Source organism: Vigna unguiculata, chromosome 7 (genome assembly GCF_004118075.2).
Source record: "Vigna unguiculata cultivar IT97K-499-35 chromosome 7, ASM411807v1, whole genome shotgun sequence".
NCBI lineage: Eukaryota > Viridiplantae > Streptophyta > Magnoliopsida > Fabales > Fabaceae > Vigna > Vigna unguiculata.
Window position 1 is genome coordinate 27,179,323 of NC_040285.1, and position 17,720 is coordinate 27,197,042.

The 17,720-nt window shown below is 32.6% G+C and overlaps 2 protein-coding genes across 2 annotated transcripts; one reads left to right on the forward strand and one right to left on the reverse strand.

The window, feature by feature from the left end:
• Positions 1–4,217: 4,217 nt before the first annotated feature.
• LOC114191041 (ammonium transporter 1 member 2-like) lies at positions 4,218–6,164 on the forward strand. Its single transcript, XM_028080189.1, has one exon. The coding sequence runs from the start codon at positions 4,363–4,365 to the stop codon at positions 5,878–5,880; it is 1,518 nt and encodes a 505-aa protein (XP_027935990.1). The 5' UTR covers positions 4,218–4,362; the 3' UTR covers positions 5,881–6,164.
• A 6,711-nt stretch (positions 6,165–12,875) lies between these two features.
• Positions 12,876–16,165, reverse strand: LOC114190477. The gene is made up of 7 exons (XM_028079375.1): positions 15,386–16,165; positions 15,103–15,189; positions 14,704–14,955; positions 14,308–14,478; positions 13,914–13,967; positions 13,599–13,745; positions 12,876–13,523 (listed from the first exon to the last, which is right to left on the reverse strand). Exons 1-7 carry the CDS (start codon positions 15,602–15,604, stop codon positions 13,146–13,148), a joined length of 1,308 nt encoding a protein of 435 aa, XP_027935176.1. The 5' UTR covers positions 15,605–16,165; the 3' UTR covers positions 12,876–13,145.
• Positions 16,166–17,720: the final 1,555 nt, after the last annotated feature.

Consider the following 17,720-nt stretch of genomic DNA (forward strand, 5'->3'; position numbering starts at 1 on the left):
AGCAAAGAAATCTGCTTTACATTAATGAATAGAAAAATTTATAGGAAAGGGATAAAAAAGGTCATCTATCTTTTAGAAGTACATAGAAAGTCAATATGAAGCTGAAAAGAAAACTAATTAAATAAACTAAACAAAACTCAAAAGTAACACAATAGTTACAACACTCTATCTAGTAGGCCCTTCAAGTTGTAAGGAAGACATTGTCAACATCCATATGAGGATGTCTTGTTTCACTTGTTCTTTAATGAAGTGAAGATCAATATCCAAGTTGACTTTGTTATCATAGTAAATGACTACAAAAGATGTAAAAATATGAAAATCAGTCAATAAATTGCATAACTAGACAAGTTTAGTAGAAATAGAAGCTGGGAATTTATGCTCAGCTTCTGTAGAATAGTTGCTAACTCTCTTTTGCATTTTTTGCTTTCTAGGAGATTAAGGAGATCCCAAGAAGATACAAAAGCTTGTAGTAGGGCGTCTATTGTCAAGACACGATCCCTAATCCCCGTCAACATATTTGTGGCAACTTTGAATAAGATACCTTGGCCAATAGTGTGCTTAAGTTAAAGAAGGAGGTCAATGACTACATCCATGTGTTCAAATTGGGGATTGGAAATATGTTAGCTTAATTTGTTGACAACTTAGCTTATATCAGGACGAGAGATAGTTAAATATAATTAGCGTGTCCTATGACACGTCTATAAATACCCGAATCAATGATAGAAGTGTCAAACTTGCTATGTAACTACAGGTTAGGAAGCATGGAAATAAAATAGGGTTTACAAGCGAGCATGCCACAATCTTTAAGAGGAGATAAAGTATAATGACATTGACACATGAAACTGCCATATTAGATTTTGAAAACTCAAGACCAAGAAAAAAATTTAAATCACCAAATATCTTTCAATTTAAAGGTGTTTTGGAGTTGAGTTTTAACAGAATTGATGTTATCAATATTGGAACCAACAATAATAAAATCATCAACATAAACAAGAAGAGCAATAAAATCAGTGTTAATACCTTTGATAATGCTTAGATCGAGAAAAACCAAATGAAACAAGGGTATAACGAAATTTATGAAACCATTCTTGAGACTTGCTTTCAACCATATAATAAAATCATCAACATAAACAAGAAGAGCAATAAAATCAGTGTTAATACCTTTGATAATGCTTAGATCGAGAAAAACCAAATGAAACAAGGGTATAACGAAATTTATGAAACCATTCTTGAGACTTGCTTTCAACCATATAATAAAATCATCAACATAAACAAGAAGAGCAATAAAATCAGTGTTAATACCTTTGATAATGCTTAGATCGAGAAAAACCAAATGAAACAAGGGTATAACGAAATTTATGAAACCATTCTTGAGACTTGCTTTCAACCATATATAGATTTATTAAGATGGTAAACAATGGGTGTATTTGTTGTAGGTGTGAATTTTTATGATTATATCCATGGGGAATATTCATAAAGATCTCTTTATCAAGATTTCCATGAAGAAAGACATTATTAATGTCAAGCTGAATTAATTTCCAATTCTTAGAAGCAACAAGGGATAAAAGCAATCATAAGGTAGTGATTTTAGCAACAGGAGAAAAAAATTTCAATGAAATCAATACCATATTGTTGAGTGAGCAACCAACCTAGCTTTGTGTTTAGCTATAGTCCCATTATACTTTAACTTAAGCTTAAACAACCATTTATAGCTTACGAGCTTTTGACCGGTGGATAAATGGATAATGGTCTAGGTGTTATTCATATCCATGGCAACAAACTCATCTAAAATGACTTGTTTTCAGTGGGAAAATCTAATAGCTTGCTGATAAGTTTGGGGTTCAAAGTTTTCAAGTATTTGACATATATAAATGAGAATGAGGAATGAAATTTTTTGAGTAATTAACATAATCCTGGATAGTATAATGAGAACTACAATCATGACTAACAATATGGATTCTCTGTATATTAAAATTTGTAACCAATTATCATCAATTCCAAATCTAGAAAATTTTCTCCATGGAAAATATTAAATATTTTTATAAACTACCCATTTCAGGAAAAGAGAAATATAAAATTCTTTAGTTTGATTTACACATAATTGTTAAAGTCAATCAATCGATTTCACATGTACACATTCATTTTAGATTGAATTAAAATGAATTAATTCAATATAGTTTACTTTTGTATGAAATATAAATTTTATAACTTATCTTGACTAATTTTGTATGTAATTTACATATAGATAAATTTGTATGTAATTTACATATGAATAAATCCGTATATAACATCTGTTACAACCACTTTACTTACGAATTTTTGTTTGTAGATAATTCGTAAATAAAATTGTATTTCCTACGAATTTTCTAGGTTACATACAAATTTTTGTTGTAGGTAATAAACATTTTTCTTGTAATACTTGGTTATGTGGATTAAATGAATTGACTCACTTAAGATATTAATTGCAATACAAACAATATGGATTGACTTGACCAATCTATTCCTAACAAAATAATTAAATTATTCATATATTTCACGGAACATTATTATTATAAATATAATAAGTGTAATTCAAACAAATAAATTAAACATTCAAATTATTTAAATATTATTGAACAATATTATATAATCTTTAAATTAGATTGCCAACGAACAAAATTAAAAATAGTAAACAATTATAATAAAAAAGTGATGAAAAATATATAAAAATTGATAAAGGAGAGTGTTGGCGATCAAGTCGACCCGCCTCTAATCTATTTAAAATATGTTTAACCTAGAAGTCAAGTAAATCAAGTTTAGTTTAACTAATTTTTTTTTATTTTTAATATAAACCTATTCGAATCTGAATGGACTCCAACTTTGAACCCATTTTGATACATCCATTATTATGTTTAAGTTTTCGCCAACAATTATAATGGCAAGATATATGTATGAATTTTAGTGATAATATTTTTTTTTATGTAATAAGGAAATAAAACATGAAATTTATGGGATCATTGTCCCCACAAATTTATAATGTGCATCCATATAAAGACGCACAAGGTTAATATTCGAGTTGTAAAGTCCATGCACCTATGAACGTGGGTTTGGGTTGTAAGGGGCTATGAAAGTTCCAAATTTAGGGCATGGAATTATGTGAATTAAAAAGTAAAGCAGAAAGTAAGTGGCAATGAAAGAAATTTGAGAAAAGAGTGGTTACAAATTACGGCACAAATATTACTCTGCTGTCTCAATTCTGTGCTGTAACATTATTCACAGAATATCGACAGATAAGGACGCCTCTGTCTTCATCTATCTACTGCTTCATTTTAGTTTTGGAATCACATTATAAATATCTTTCGTGCATCACAAATAATACTTTTTTTTTCCATTACGATTATTACTGAAAAAATATTAAGATTTTTAATAATTTTACTATCTGTTTAAAGTTTAATGTCAAAACTATTAATTATATCCGTATCTAATTATGTTATTGTTTCGATATTTTATTACTTAATATCACGAAAGTAAGATAAATGATAATTTAAATATAATTTTTTAAATTACTTTAAGAATAAAATTACGATAACAGTTATTTTCAGACAAAAGGTCGGGTGTCGTAAATAAAAAATGTTTAAATCCTGAATACACCTTTTTATTTATAGGTATTTCAATCACACAGAATACATATTTCCAAGATAAAAAATAATAATAAAATATAAATCTTTTTATTCTTTACTAAAGCATTTATTTATTAAATTAAAACTTCTAATAAGATTTAGACTCAATTTTTGACCTAAAGACTTCATTTATGTTCAAATTCTCCAAGGGACTCAAGGTTAATATCTTACGTAATTAAATCGGTCTTTAAGCGATTTATCCGATTTTGAGTATCGAGTCAGATGTTAGAAATTCGAATACCTCTAATAATAAAATAAAATTTTTAGACATGTGATAAATGGAATGTGATAATGAATCCACTTGTTATGGAAGATTATGATAAATTTGATAATTTTTAAATAAAAATTTTAGTATTTTATGATAAAATATTATCCTCCATTAAAATAAATTTGATTTTTTGTGAAGAGCAGGAAAGGTAGAAAGAAAAGTTGGGGATGAGGGGAAGCCAACGAAGCGGAAACTCGATCTGTAGGATTTGAACATAATATTTGAGTAGGATCTATATTCGCGAACATCATTTATAACTCATTTAATTAAAAGATTCTCTCTGCAGCTCTCAAAACCACCAAACCTAACAGAAGCAGATAAAATAACCGCAAGTGGCTCTCCTCAATTCTACCATATAAAATCATTCACAGCCATTCATCTTTTCCTTATACTACTTCTCTTCTTCACACTTCTTACTGTCTCATTCCATCACACATGGCTTCTCTCTCCTGCTCCTCTCACCTCGCTACACTCATCAACCAAACCGACGCCACCAACTACCTCTGTAACCAATTCGATTCCATTTCCAGAAAGCTCAACGACGCCACCTATGCCGTCGATAACACCTACCTACTTTTCTCCGCCTATTTGGTATTCGCCATGCAGCTTGGTTTCGCCATGCTCTGCGCGGGATCCGTCCGAGCAAAGAACACCATGAACATCATGCTCACCAACGTCCTTGACGCCGCCGCAGGCGGCCTCTCCTACTACCTCTTCGGCTTCGCTTTCGCCTTCGGTGCCCCTTCCAACGGCTTCATCGGCCGCCACTTCTTCGGCCTTAGAGACTATCCCACTCCCACCGCCGACTACAGCTTCTTCCTCTACCAGTGGGCCTTCGCCATCGCCGCCGCCGGAATCACCAGCGGCTCCATCGCCGAGAGAACACAATTCGTGGCTTATCTCATTTACTCTTCTTTTCTAACCGGCTTTGTTTACCCCATCGTTTCGCATTGGTTCTGGTCGGGGGACGGTTGGGCCAGCGCCACAAGAATCGACGGGAACGTCTTGTTTGGATCCGGGGTAATCGACTTTGCTGGCTCCGGCGTCGTTCACATGGTTGGTGGCATAGCGGGTTTGTGGGGGGCTTTAATTGAAGGCCCGAGAATCGGGCGGTTCGACCGGACGGGCCGGTCCGTTGCTCTGCGTGGGCACAGCGCGTCTTTGGTTGTGTTAGGCTCGTTTCTGTTATGGTTCGGATGGTACGGGTTCAACCCCGGTTCGTTTTTTACTATAGCGAAGGGATATGGGGGCTTGGGTTATTATGGTCAATGGAGTGCCATAGGGAGGACAGCTGTCACGACGACATTGGCTGGGAGCACAGCGGCTCTGACGACGCTTTTCAGCAAGCGGTTATTGGTGGGCCACTGGAACGTGATCGACGTGTGTAACGGCCTGCTTGGCGGGTTCGCTGCCATCACCTCGGGCTGTGCGGTTGTGGAGCCGTGGGCCGCGATAGTGTGTGGGTTTGTGGCCGCCTGGGTTTTGATTGGGCTTAACAAGGTGGCAGCGAAAGTGGAGTACGATGACCCGTTGGAGGCCGCGCAGCTTCACGGCGGGTGTGGCGCCTGGGGGGTGTTGTTCACGGGGCTGTTCGCGAAGAGGGAGTACGTGGAGGAGATTTATGGGATTGGGAGGCCGTGCGGGGCGTTGATGGGTGGCGGCGGGAAGTTGCTGGCGGCGCAGTTGATTGAAATAGTGGTGGTGTGTGGGTGGGTTACGGCGACGATGGGACCGCTGTTCTACGGGCTTCATAAGCTGAATCTGTTGAGGATATCGAGGGACGATGAAACTGCAGGGATGGATTTGACTAGGCATGGAGGGTTTGCTTATGCGTACCATGACGATGAAGATGGTTCTAGCAGAGGCGTAGGATTGATGATGCGTAAAATAGAACCTGCTAGTACTTCTCCTTCTCCCCCTGCTGCACCACAACTATCAATATCTTCTCTTTAGTCTGCAAATACCTGTACTCTAAAACCATATATACTCATATCTCATGCGCAACCAAATTCTCAGACACACTCACCTTGGATCTACATTTTTAAATGTTTGTTGGTTTAGTTTGGTTTGGTCTGGTTTTTTTTTTTCAAAACTAGTTTGGTCTTTTAATAAGTCGATAGTGTCATTTAATCGTACACTATACTGAAAACTACTTCATCATACTTATTTTCTTATCTCACGTCTTTAACATACTAGAAACAGGGGAGGAGAAATTACAATTTTCATTAATATGGCTTGCATGTTTTGTTGTTGTTACTATTTTTCTGGTTAACCAGTTAGTCAATAATTCAGAGTCAATATACATATTGATGGATAAACCTGAAGAAACTGTTCACTGCCCCCACCTCCTTTGTCACGAGAGGCCACCACTACCACAAACCTTCATGCAACGAGATCGCCACGACCAAAGCTTTAGTATTTCATTTTATTATTTTAATATTTGTTATTTTATTGGGTTCGTGATAATAAATTTTAGAATTTAGTGTGTGAAGTTAAATGTTTTGTTAAGTTCAATTGTACGTTAAATTTGATTAAATTTAGAATAAATTTGGAAAAGATTAATCATAAAGTTAAATTTTATTAAGTTAAATTTTCTTACCAAGTACTTGAGTCGAGTCTTTGGATATGTTAGGATATTTTATATATGAGAGTGTGTATACTCCATATTTTTATAAGGCTCAATGGGTATTGTTGGGTCATATTATTGGTCGGATAAGTGCATTAACTATAATTTAATTAATTTTATATTAATACTGGGTGAGATTTAAAGTATATACTCTTAAGAAAATATTATCACACTGATTTTTCTTTTTAATTGAATTAGAAAGTACTCTATGAGCTTCTTTTATGACCTTTTCAATGGCATTCTACCATAAGTGTGTACATAATTAATCAATATAGTATTTTTCATGAGTTGATAACCAGTGTAAAAGATACTACGTTTTTTACATCGATTTTATCCATCTTAATGCTACTACGATCATGTAAATATGATGTTTAGAATAATCAATTTAAGAAGTATCATTTCCACCGATGATCACTAACCCATAAACTAAAAATAGCATTTTGCAAAATTAAAAACTAGAATATAGAAAAACTTTAATTGAAAGGCAAAAAGAAATAACTTATCAAATTGGAAGTCTATATTTAAGTTCTTAATAAAATTTAAAAATTGTGTCATTTAATTTTATCTTGGTAAAAAATATTGAATAGACCTTCATTTAGCTTGTCATCAACATAACCATCATCATAGTCTTACATATAAACATATCGTAAAATAAAAAATCAAATAAAAAGAAAAAAAAATAGTTCTCCGATTTAAAGAAATAAAAACATATTTAAGTCTTAAAAAATATATAAATTTATGAAAAAAATGATAAAAATAGAAATAAAAAATGTCTATCAAAATGCTAGGCCGAAAAGTTAGTTTTTAGTTAAAAATAATAAAGAAAAAATGTTACAAAATATTTTCTCTTTACATTATTTCAACTTGTTCAATTATTGTGTTATGTTCAATTATTTCAACTTGACTTTATTCCCCATTTAAACTATGGAGGATAACCAATAGGGTGTCTTCATCATTGATTCGTATACACTCTTGTCTGTTTTTGGAAAGGAAAGACCAAAAAGGCAAAGAGAGAGGCCTGACCTATGCGTTTATTTCTAAAAAAAAAATTATCAAATATTTGGACAGAGGTAATGCGAAAAAAATAGCAATATAATCAATTATATATGCAAATAATATCTTCTTTTTTGTTTTTCATTATATTAAACATAACTATATAATCAATTATATAGTAAGTATTATAATTTAAAAAATTGTGAATAAACAAAATAATAATTATAATAATACACAGATAATAAAATTAAATTAAATACAGATATAATAAAAATATTTATTTTCTTATCTAAAATATTTCATTTATATTTCCTCTTACATTTTTCTTTGCTTCTCTTTTGCTTTTCATTTCTTTATATCATTTAATTCTAGGTACCTCTAATTCATTGTTAGTAAGTTATCCATTAATTATTTTATTTAACTGTTTATATCAAATATTACAAAAATAAACTAATAACTAATGAAAATAGTAACCAAAGTTTTCATTTAACATCTCATTTAACAATATAAAATACTATATAAAACATTAAATATTCTAATAAAACAAAAACAAATAGTTATGATTGTATAAAATATTAACATAATTATCCAAAAGAAAAAACTATAGAAATATGATATTTAATGATCTTTGTGCAGATGGTGTTTTGTTAAATAAAAATAAGAAATGACGAAAGCCCACATACTTAAATATATATTTAGTTATTATTTTTATTGTGTTTGTTTGATTTATATTCATTTTTGTTTTATGTTGAATTAGATCCTATTTTTTTATTAAATTTTAGTTAATTTGGTTCTTTTTTATTAACGGTATTTAAATAGTTGACATTTTTTAACAATATTTTTTTAATTTTTTTAATTTTAAAAAAACTATCCATGTATCAAGTCACAATTGTGTCACGTGTCAATGTCAATGCCACATGTTAGTTTGTGATTATATTATTTTGTTAAATTTAATCCCAATATTCGCTATTTTTGTTCAATTAAATTCCTATATTCGTTATTTTTATCAATTTAGTCACAGTTTTTGTTAAAATTGAACGATTTTTTCCCTTTCCAATTGAGACCAAATTTAGTTTTTTATAAATATTATATATTTATTTTTAAAATTAATAATATTATTTATTATTATTAATTATTTTTAAAATTAAATTATAAATTATTATATTTAATTGTAAATTGAATATATTTCATAGATTCAATTGTTAAATAGAATATAATTATTTAAAATATTATTAGAATATAATTATTAAATATTTTTAAAATTTATATATTAACATTTGACATTTAAATCTAAAATATTTAATATTTTTATTACATTTTAGATATTAAAATCTAAAATATTTTATATTTAAATATTAATTTTATAAATATTAGTTTATTTTTCTAAAATATTTCTAATATTTGCAATATTTTTAAATATCAATTTTAAAAGTATCAATATTTAAGAATATAAATGTTATAAGAAAATATTTAATAACTATATTCTAATAATATTTTAAATAATTGTATTTTATTTAACAATTAAATCTAAGAATTATATTCAATTTATAATTAAATTTATGTTTAATTCATCTTTTGGTCCTCTAATTATGATGTGGGGTTCATTTTGGTCCCCTAATTTTTTTGAGGTTCAATTTAGTCCTTCAGTATTTTGAAGAGGTTCAATTTAGTCCTTGAGGTTAACAACGTTACAAAAATTAACACAAACTGTTTTAATGTGATAGTGTGGCATGTGTGCATTAGGTGGCAGTGTATTGAGATTGGGTGATGTGGACTTGAGTTAAAAAAATTAACTTTGTTTTGAAAGGGGGTAAATCTGTTAGGGTTAGGGTTCTTTGAAAATAGGGAATTGAAGATCAAATTTGGGGATTAGGTGGAGAAGCATAATCAATCCAGAAAAAACCAAACGAAGAAGAAGGATTCGAAGACGAAGTGTTCGCTGTCGTCTTGGTTGTGGATTCGAAGACGAAGTGTTTGCTGCCCATAGTTGCAATATGGTGCTCCACCGTGAGAGGAAAAGCCACCACCATGATTGGATGAGTTTGGATTTTGCATTCCCCGCAATTACACGACCAAGAAGAAGAAGAGTGCTCCCTCGACATCATTCACAATCAACATACACCAAATGTTGAAGAACTCCCGCACAAAGAAGATGAATTGTGAAATTAGGGTTGACCAATTCTCCCTCCATATACTTCGTTGCCACCTCATCACAGTACATTCATTCCTAGATATTAAAAAACTTAGCACGTTTCTATTCCAAAGTGACACAACTACACTATTCTGACGCCGTTTAACCAAAGATAACGGGAGGGACCAAATTAAACTGTTTTAAAAAACTGGAGAACTAAATTGAATCTTACAAAAATTAGGGAACCAAAATGAATCATACATCATAATTAGAGGATCAAAAGATGAATTAAGCCTTAAATTTAATAATTTATAAATGAATTTCAAAAATAATTAATAAAATATCAATTTTAGAAAAAATATTAGTATAATTTTTTATAAAAGATATTAAATTTGATGTTAATTTGAAAGGGACAAAATTGATTCATTTTAACCAAAATTAGGACGAAAATGAACAAAAATAGTGAATATAGGGACTAAATTGAACAAAAATAATGAATATCAAGACTAAATTAAACAAAAAAAATTACACAATCACGAACTGACGTATGGTATTGACTTTGACACGTGGCATAATTGTGACTTGACATGTGGACAATTTTGTTTTTAAAATTAAAAAAAAAAACATGAGCTAAACGTGACATGTACTATTTAAACACCATTAGTAAAAAAGATCAAATTGACCAAAATTTGATGAAAAAGAATATCTAATTAAATGCAAAATGAAAGTGAAGACCAAATTAAATAAAAACAACAAAAATAAAGACCAAATGTATATTTAAACCAATATGTTAAGAAAAAATTGTTAAATAATTTGAGCTGTCAGAATGGGCCGTCCGGCCTGGCCCAACCTGGTCCACCACGGGTTGGTCACTTAATGGGTCAACCCAACTCGACTCACTTATTAGCGAACTGGAAAAATTTGAACCCGGCTCGGCCCACCACAGGTTGGTGGGTTAAACGGGTTGACTCACTATTCCACTTAATTAAAAAATATTTGTTTTTCTTAAGTGAGAAATTATATTTCGGAATAAAATTTAAATAAACTTGAATACAATCTCAATATAATCCAAAATGATGTTAAACTCCAATACAAACCAAAATAAATAAATAAAAATACAAATTACTATTTAAGATCAAAACATTCCTGTGACTTACCCAATCTTTTATTGAATACAATACTTTTTTCAGCAAACTAATTATACTTTTTTTCAATAATTATACTTTTATTAGTTGAAGCTAGGTTTCCATTTGCCAACCCACCAATGTGTTTGGTTAAAAAAACAACCCAACATTGCAAAGTCCAACATAATATGTGTCACCATGCTGGTTGGTGGGCCAACCCGACCCACCACGGGTTCAATCTGGGTGAGCCGAGTTCTTGGTGGGCCGGGTAAAAAATTGACTCGTACTGAAATTTGTAAAAAAAATTTAACCCAACCCGACTCGAACCCATAGTGGGCCAGGTTGGCCCACGGGTTCTGACCCACTTTAACGGCTCTATAAATAATCTAGAGTTCAACTAATTTTTGCATAACATATATTTGTGTTTTTAAACTTGCAAGAAAGAACTTACCGTCTTTCATTAGGTCTCACACATTAGAACATCTAAACAATTTAATACTTTTTTTGGGATTAAGGTTATTTTTTAATTGTCAATTAATATTAAAACAAACCAAAATTTTAAATTATCTACTAACATATAATTTGATTGATGTTGGTATATTTAAAATATATTATAACAAAACCATGTTAATTATATTTTATGTTAATTATATTTTATGGTATTAGATCATAAAGAAATATAGATATAAAAGAAGAATTAATTATTTCCCTTTTCATATTCATCTTTATTTTCTTACTCTAATTATATTTTCACAAATTAGAACATCTAAACAATTTAATAATTTTTTTGGGATTAAGGTTATTTTTTAATTGTCAATTAATATTAAAACCAACCAAAATGTTAAATTATCTACTAACATATAATTTGATTGATGTTGGTATATTTCAAATATATTATAACAAAACCATGTTAATTATATTTTATGGTATTAGATCATAAAGAAATATAGATATAAAAGAAGAATTAATTATTTCCCTTTTCATATTCATCTTTATTTTCTTACTCTAATAATATAAAATTGTTGAGGTTATCAAAATAGAAACATCAAAAAAGGGTATCAAGGTGAAAACATCGAAATGAATAGTATAAAAGAAAGATGTTGAAAACAAGATCAAGAGAAGGATGTGACAAAAGGTACTCAAGTAGAGGAAATCGAAATAAAAGCCAACATAAGAGTTGAAGTGAAGAAAGAATGGTTACGAATTCAAGTAGTGCATCGAGAAAATCGTTTGTTTGACAAAATCGAAAAAAGGAACAATGTGAGATTGAAAGGTAAGCAAACATATGATAACTCCTGCAAAACATGGTTGAGTAGGCATAATCGACTACACAAGAGGGTGATTTTAAAACAATTATAATTTATATATTTTTTTAATTTTATTAGCTTGAATGTGAGAAAAAAAGGGAAAAAAATAGACTATTCAAATATAAAAAAGATGTGACAAATTGTATTTACAATTTAAACACTCCAAAAACATTCATAAAAATGTCAAATCCAATGATGATTATCGAAATTAGAGTTATCACTTTTCTAAATTCCTTTTATTAGTTTTTATTTTAGCCTTGATAATTTAGTTTATTGCAATTTACGTTTTCAATTTGATCACTTCAATCCATATTTATTTCCTCGTTTCTTTCTTTCCTACCATTTAATCTCCATACACTACTTCATCTTTATATAAAAATACAAAAATTATGATTAATGAAAAAAATACACGAATTCCTAATTGAAATCAATATTAAAAAAGAATTTATTGAGTTGAATATACTTATCTACAATATAAACCGTTTACAAATTTTATTTTGACCGTGGAAACTTGAAAGTAACACTCTAATTTAGATTTGAAAAATAGTAATTTGCCGGATCAATTGACTAAGAATCAAGTTGATTTTGTTTACCAAAATTATATTTCAAGAGTATAAAGGAAACAAAAATATAATTAACATGTTTTTGTTGTAATATATGGGAATGTATATTATGAATCTCGTTTCTTATAAAAGAAAAAAAAAAAGAACTTATAAAGAAAGAAATCGACCGTGAGTAAAATTTGAGACATCATGTTTAGATTCAAAACTTGCCATTTGCCATCGTTTTTTTCCTTTTGCATCGATATTGTTGACTACATCTGAAAATTTCCTTTCCTGGCCTTGCGGCGATTGAATAAAAGAAAAGAGTGAAGTGGTAGAAACAAGAAATGAAAATACGTACAAGTAAAGAATGTAAGAGAAATATATATTATATGAGATAAACTTTTTTGTTTTGGGGTGTTGAGAGATGGAGTAATTTGAAAGTGAAGTGTATTTGCAGTGCATGACAATTGATATGCACTTTCGTTATAGTTTTCATGGGCACTGTGGATTGTTCCCTGGGCCACCATAGTAGAAGTAAGTGCCCCATTCGTTGCTGTAGAAGCTCTTGATGTCGTAACAGTTAGAGTTTTCGGCCAAGGTTGAGATGCTCTGCACAGAACTCAAACTGTTATCCATGTCTACGATCTGAAGGTTCCTGAAGTAGCTTGCTTTTCCAAAACCATCTTCTGCAAAATGCCCAGAACCCATTTGTGTGAACGTGTGTTGCCCATTGCTCCGTGAGTTCACCACCTCTCCTCCCCACTCCACCATCGTTGCATGCTCTGCTAAGTGCGTGAATAGCTCCGCCGGCCAATACCCCACCAATGTCTTATCACCAAAACTCATCCACCAGTTCCCTACTTTTGGATCCTGATTCATCACACAACTTAAACATGTCAATAAAACATCCTTAATTTTCGACCAAACATTCATTTCAACACTCACCTTCCAGATGAGAATTGTAATGTCGTATTGGTTGCTACCATAGGAAGACACAGGAGAAATCGCAGCTCCAATGGCTATTCTACTGTTTGTTTGAATAAACCCAGCACAGAGAAGGTTGTAACATCCGGTTGCACGATATGAATCACTCTGCATCACCACAAAATTTCATAAATACCTATAAAAATTCCACTTAATTCATATTTTACTTCACATACCATGATCATTTTAGCGCAAAAGATATATTTATTTAGTCATACATACTATTTTTTGGACATTCTTATAATGAAACTGTTGTAAAAAGAAAGAAATGCTAACCGTCCAATAAGTGAACAATCTGGGTCTGCTGTCACCATAGAGCTCCGGACTGACCTGACTAGTACAATCATCAAAGCTTCAAAGATCCAATATTTCATAAAATTACAATTTTTTTTTTCTCCACGCAGTTATTGAATTAATGTAATGTGTCGTGTATCACATGCATTCTAATTAATTCATGTTGGCTGCTTCAAGGAACCAATTGAAAATCAACTTTACAAAATAATAATAATAATTGCTTCTTAATATAGTATTTTAATGAGAACTCATCATTCATCGTTCATCCTCTTTCTAAAGATTAAAGAAAATATTTTTTTATTGAACTTGTGTAATTGTGTATTTTGATGATGAAACAGACAAGGGGACAAAAGAGTGTTGGAATTGGAACAAGTACCTGCCATCCAGCTTCGATGCTATTAAGATCAGTGCCATCGAAGGATCCTGAAAGAATCCAAAGCTGTGAAAGACTAAATTCGTTCATCACTTGAATTGATGGATCCCATACGTTTATTGTTGCCTTTGCCCCGTACATTTCTTGCGACGACCCCGTATATGCGATCGCATGCTGCGTTCCACAAATTTATAATCAATAAAAAAACAATAATTACTGATTCTAAGGTCAAAACCCTTTTTTAATTATAATAAAATACACGTTGAGAATATTAGTACAATAAGTTGAAGTAGAATGAAAGCAATCTTCAAATTATTTAAAAGGATTCGGTGTTCTTGCAACACCTGGTAGATCTATTTCTGAAAAGTTACACTTTTGTAGAGTAAAAAGGTTATATACCTCATGGCCATTGGCGCTGAGAACATCAGGGGCATCGTTGCGGCGAGAAAGAGGAACAAGTCGTGAACGTTTCTTCCCAAAATCATACAAAGACTTTGCTCTCAGCACGTCATGCACCGTGCTCCGTCGTATCGGAACCGTTCCCTTTGGACACCGTGTCCCATTCAAGTGCCACGTTTGCCATGCCATGCTTTCTCCTTCATCTCCCTCATTCACTTTCATCATTCCCCTTGGCATCTCCGTTGGCATTTTCTATAACATCCATCAAATAACGCCACACTTTTAACATAACAGTACTTTTTGGGGATGATCACAAGTAGACGAAGATGAGTGAAGTGCAAGGAAAGCAAATATAAAGAGGGTGGTGCCAAATTAATTAGGTTTGTTGTACACGTATACCTGGATCTTGTGATTCTTTAAAAGGGGGTGATCTAAAGCCAGTTGTTTTCTTTTGTGAACACAATCGATAACATCTCCATCTGCACTCTGCAATACCAACCCACGCCAAAACAATACTTAAATGTTACGTAATAATGAAGGGAAACAAACATTTATTTGCCCATTAAAATCTCAACCACTCATCAACGTACCCTAAAATATTCTATATTCATATATATATATATATATATAGTAACAATATTATTATTATTATTATTATTATTATTATTATTATTATTATTACCTCTATGGTGAGCACAGGAGGCTTGTTGATCTTGTCCAAGTGCCTGGTAATCCTTTGGAGTCTGAGGGTACTGGTTTGCGTATGTCTGGTGTAATTTAGCGTTCTGGATTCAACCATGGGCAGAAGCATGGGAAGAAAGAGAATGAGAAGGAGAAGAAGATGGTCCTTATCAGAAGGAGCTGAACAGGAGCATCTCCCCTTTCTCCCAGGAACACCCATATCTTTTTCAGCGCCGAGTAAAAACAAGAAATGAGTAGAACAAAAACTAGGAAACCATTAGGAGCAAAGCAAAGGGCACAAAGAAAATCTGAGTTTCATGGTTATTTCCAAGCCTAAACACCGAGCCAAGAAAAGAAAGTTGGAAAAGGACTAGTGGAGAGGAAAGAAAGGAGAGAAGAGGCTCCTTCTATCTCTCTGTAATTAATAATATTAATGGCGAGGAGGGTAGTTGTTGAGATCAATTAAGCTGGTGGTGCTCTGAGAGACCCTTTTGAAGCTTCAGCATGATGATGATGATGATGATGATGAAGTTTAAAGATTTGTGGTGAAGGTTGGAAGGAGAGAAAGTGTGAGGTGAAGTTGGTTAGCTCTGAAAGTTGAAACTTGTTAAATGAAAGTGTTATAAAAAGTGAGAGGTAGCGAAGCGAAAGAATGCAGCTTTTTATTACAGTTGTTGAATGTGTATCTGCCAGCATACAGTTTGCCATTAATACTTGGCTTGAAGCACACCTTCCCTCCCTCCCTCGCTATTGCTTGCTTTCCTTCACAGTCTCTCCATTCCTTTGCTTAACCTTTTTTTAAACTCTGACACTCAATTGGTGGAGAGAGGTGCGCTTTTAACCTTTTGGTTTTTCCACGTGGGGCACTCCTACTTTTCAATTTCATCACCTACATTTCTGTAGGAGCATCCGAATTTATGTCAACACCTCTTATACTTTTCAAACCCTTCATAACTTTCTTCCAACACTTTTTAAGAAAAATAAAATAAAATAAACAATTTCTTTTTTAAAATCTATTTATTTTCAAATAAACATATGGACGATGAAGTCATATGGATATACCGGAATTAAAATTGTTTGACCCACCAATAAATTTTTATGAGAACTTTTAAGTTAACTAAAAGTTGAGTTCTTCAATGCCTGAAAAAATATCCCTTCAATAACTATATCAAATACCAAGACCATCGTGTTACATAAAATATTTAAGTTTTTTTTTTTTGGATCTAACTCCTCAATATATCGGAAAGAGAGTAAAAATTATTGAAAATAGATAAGTATCTAAAAATAAAATAGCTTTTATAAAAAGAGTGTGGAAAAGAGGTTTCTGCACCATACATGTATGGTTTAAACCTCACAACAAGCTTTCAATTATAACAAGACCACATGTCCCTCATCCATCTGCACCAGTGCAGAAAGGGCTTTCTGTCCCGGTTATTTTTCACATTTTGCCTCGGGTCTGGAACCGAGGCATATTGGGGCGAGGCCAAAAGGTACATCTTTTGGCCTCGGTTATACCCGAAGCCATAGACCCAGTTTTTTGCCTCGGTCTTGGTAAGAACCGAGGCATATTCCTTTACTCATCAAGCTGGTCCATAATCAAATCTGTGACCAAGTTTTCAAAGCAAACAATGGGAATCTACGGTAAGTAATAGCAGATTGAAACAGAAAATTTAAGTAGGCTTGGAACCATTTCAACTTCATTATGCAGCAAACATACATAGGAATTCACCTGCAATTCAAATTTGCAATTCAAATTCCAATCAGACAACAAATTAGGGGAAAACAAATGGTGTGAAAAGAGAAAATGGTAAGAAAGAGATGAAGACAGGGAATCCAAGTTCTCCACAGGGAATCGTTAAAAGGGGTAACTTTAACACCCCCAACAGTGACCCTATACACCTCAATGGCGTTCACAACCCCTTCGCCGGCGATCTTGTCGACCACCGCTCCCCCTTCCCCCGCGCCGTTTCACTCCGAAACAACAACCCCCTACCCGACTTACCCTCAATCTACCACACCGCTAGGGTTTTCACAAGCCCCGCCAGGTACTCCTTCCCCGTCACCGACAAAGGCACCCACATCGTGCGCCTCCACTTCCACCCCTTCAGCTGAAACCAAAAACAGCCACAAACACACCCTTTCGTTTGAGGATGTCGAGATTCCTGCATTCCTGGCGCTCTTCTAGGACCCACTGGGGGAGGTGGACGAAGGTGTGGCGGTTGGCGTTGGCGGAGAAGTCAGTCACCTCGCCGAAGCGGGAGGCGAGGGCTTTTAGCGAAACGGCGGCGTCGTATTTGCAGAGAGAAATGGAGGATAGTGAAGTGGATTGGGTTTGT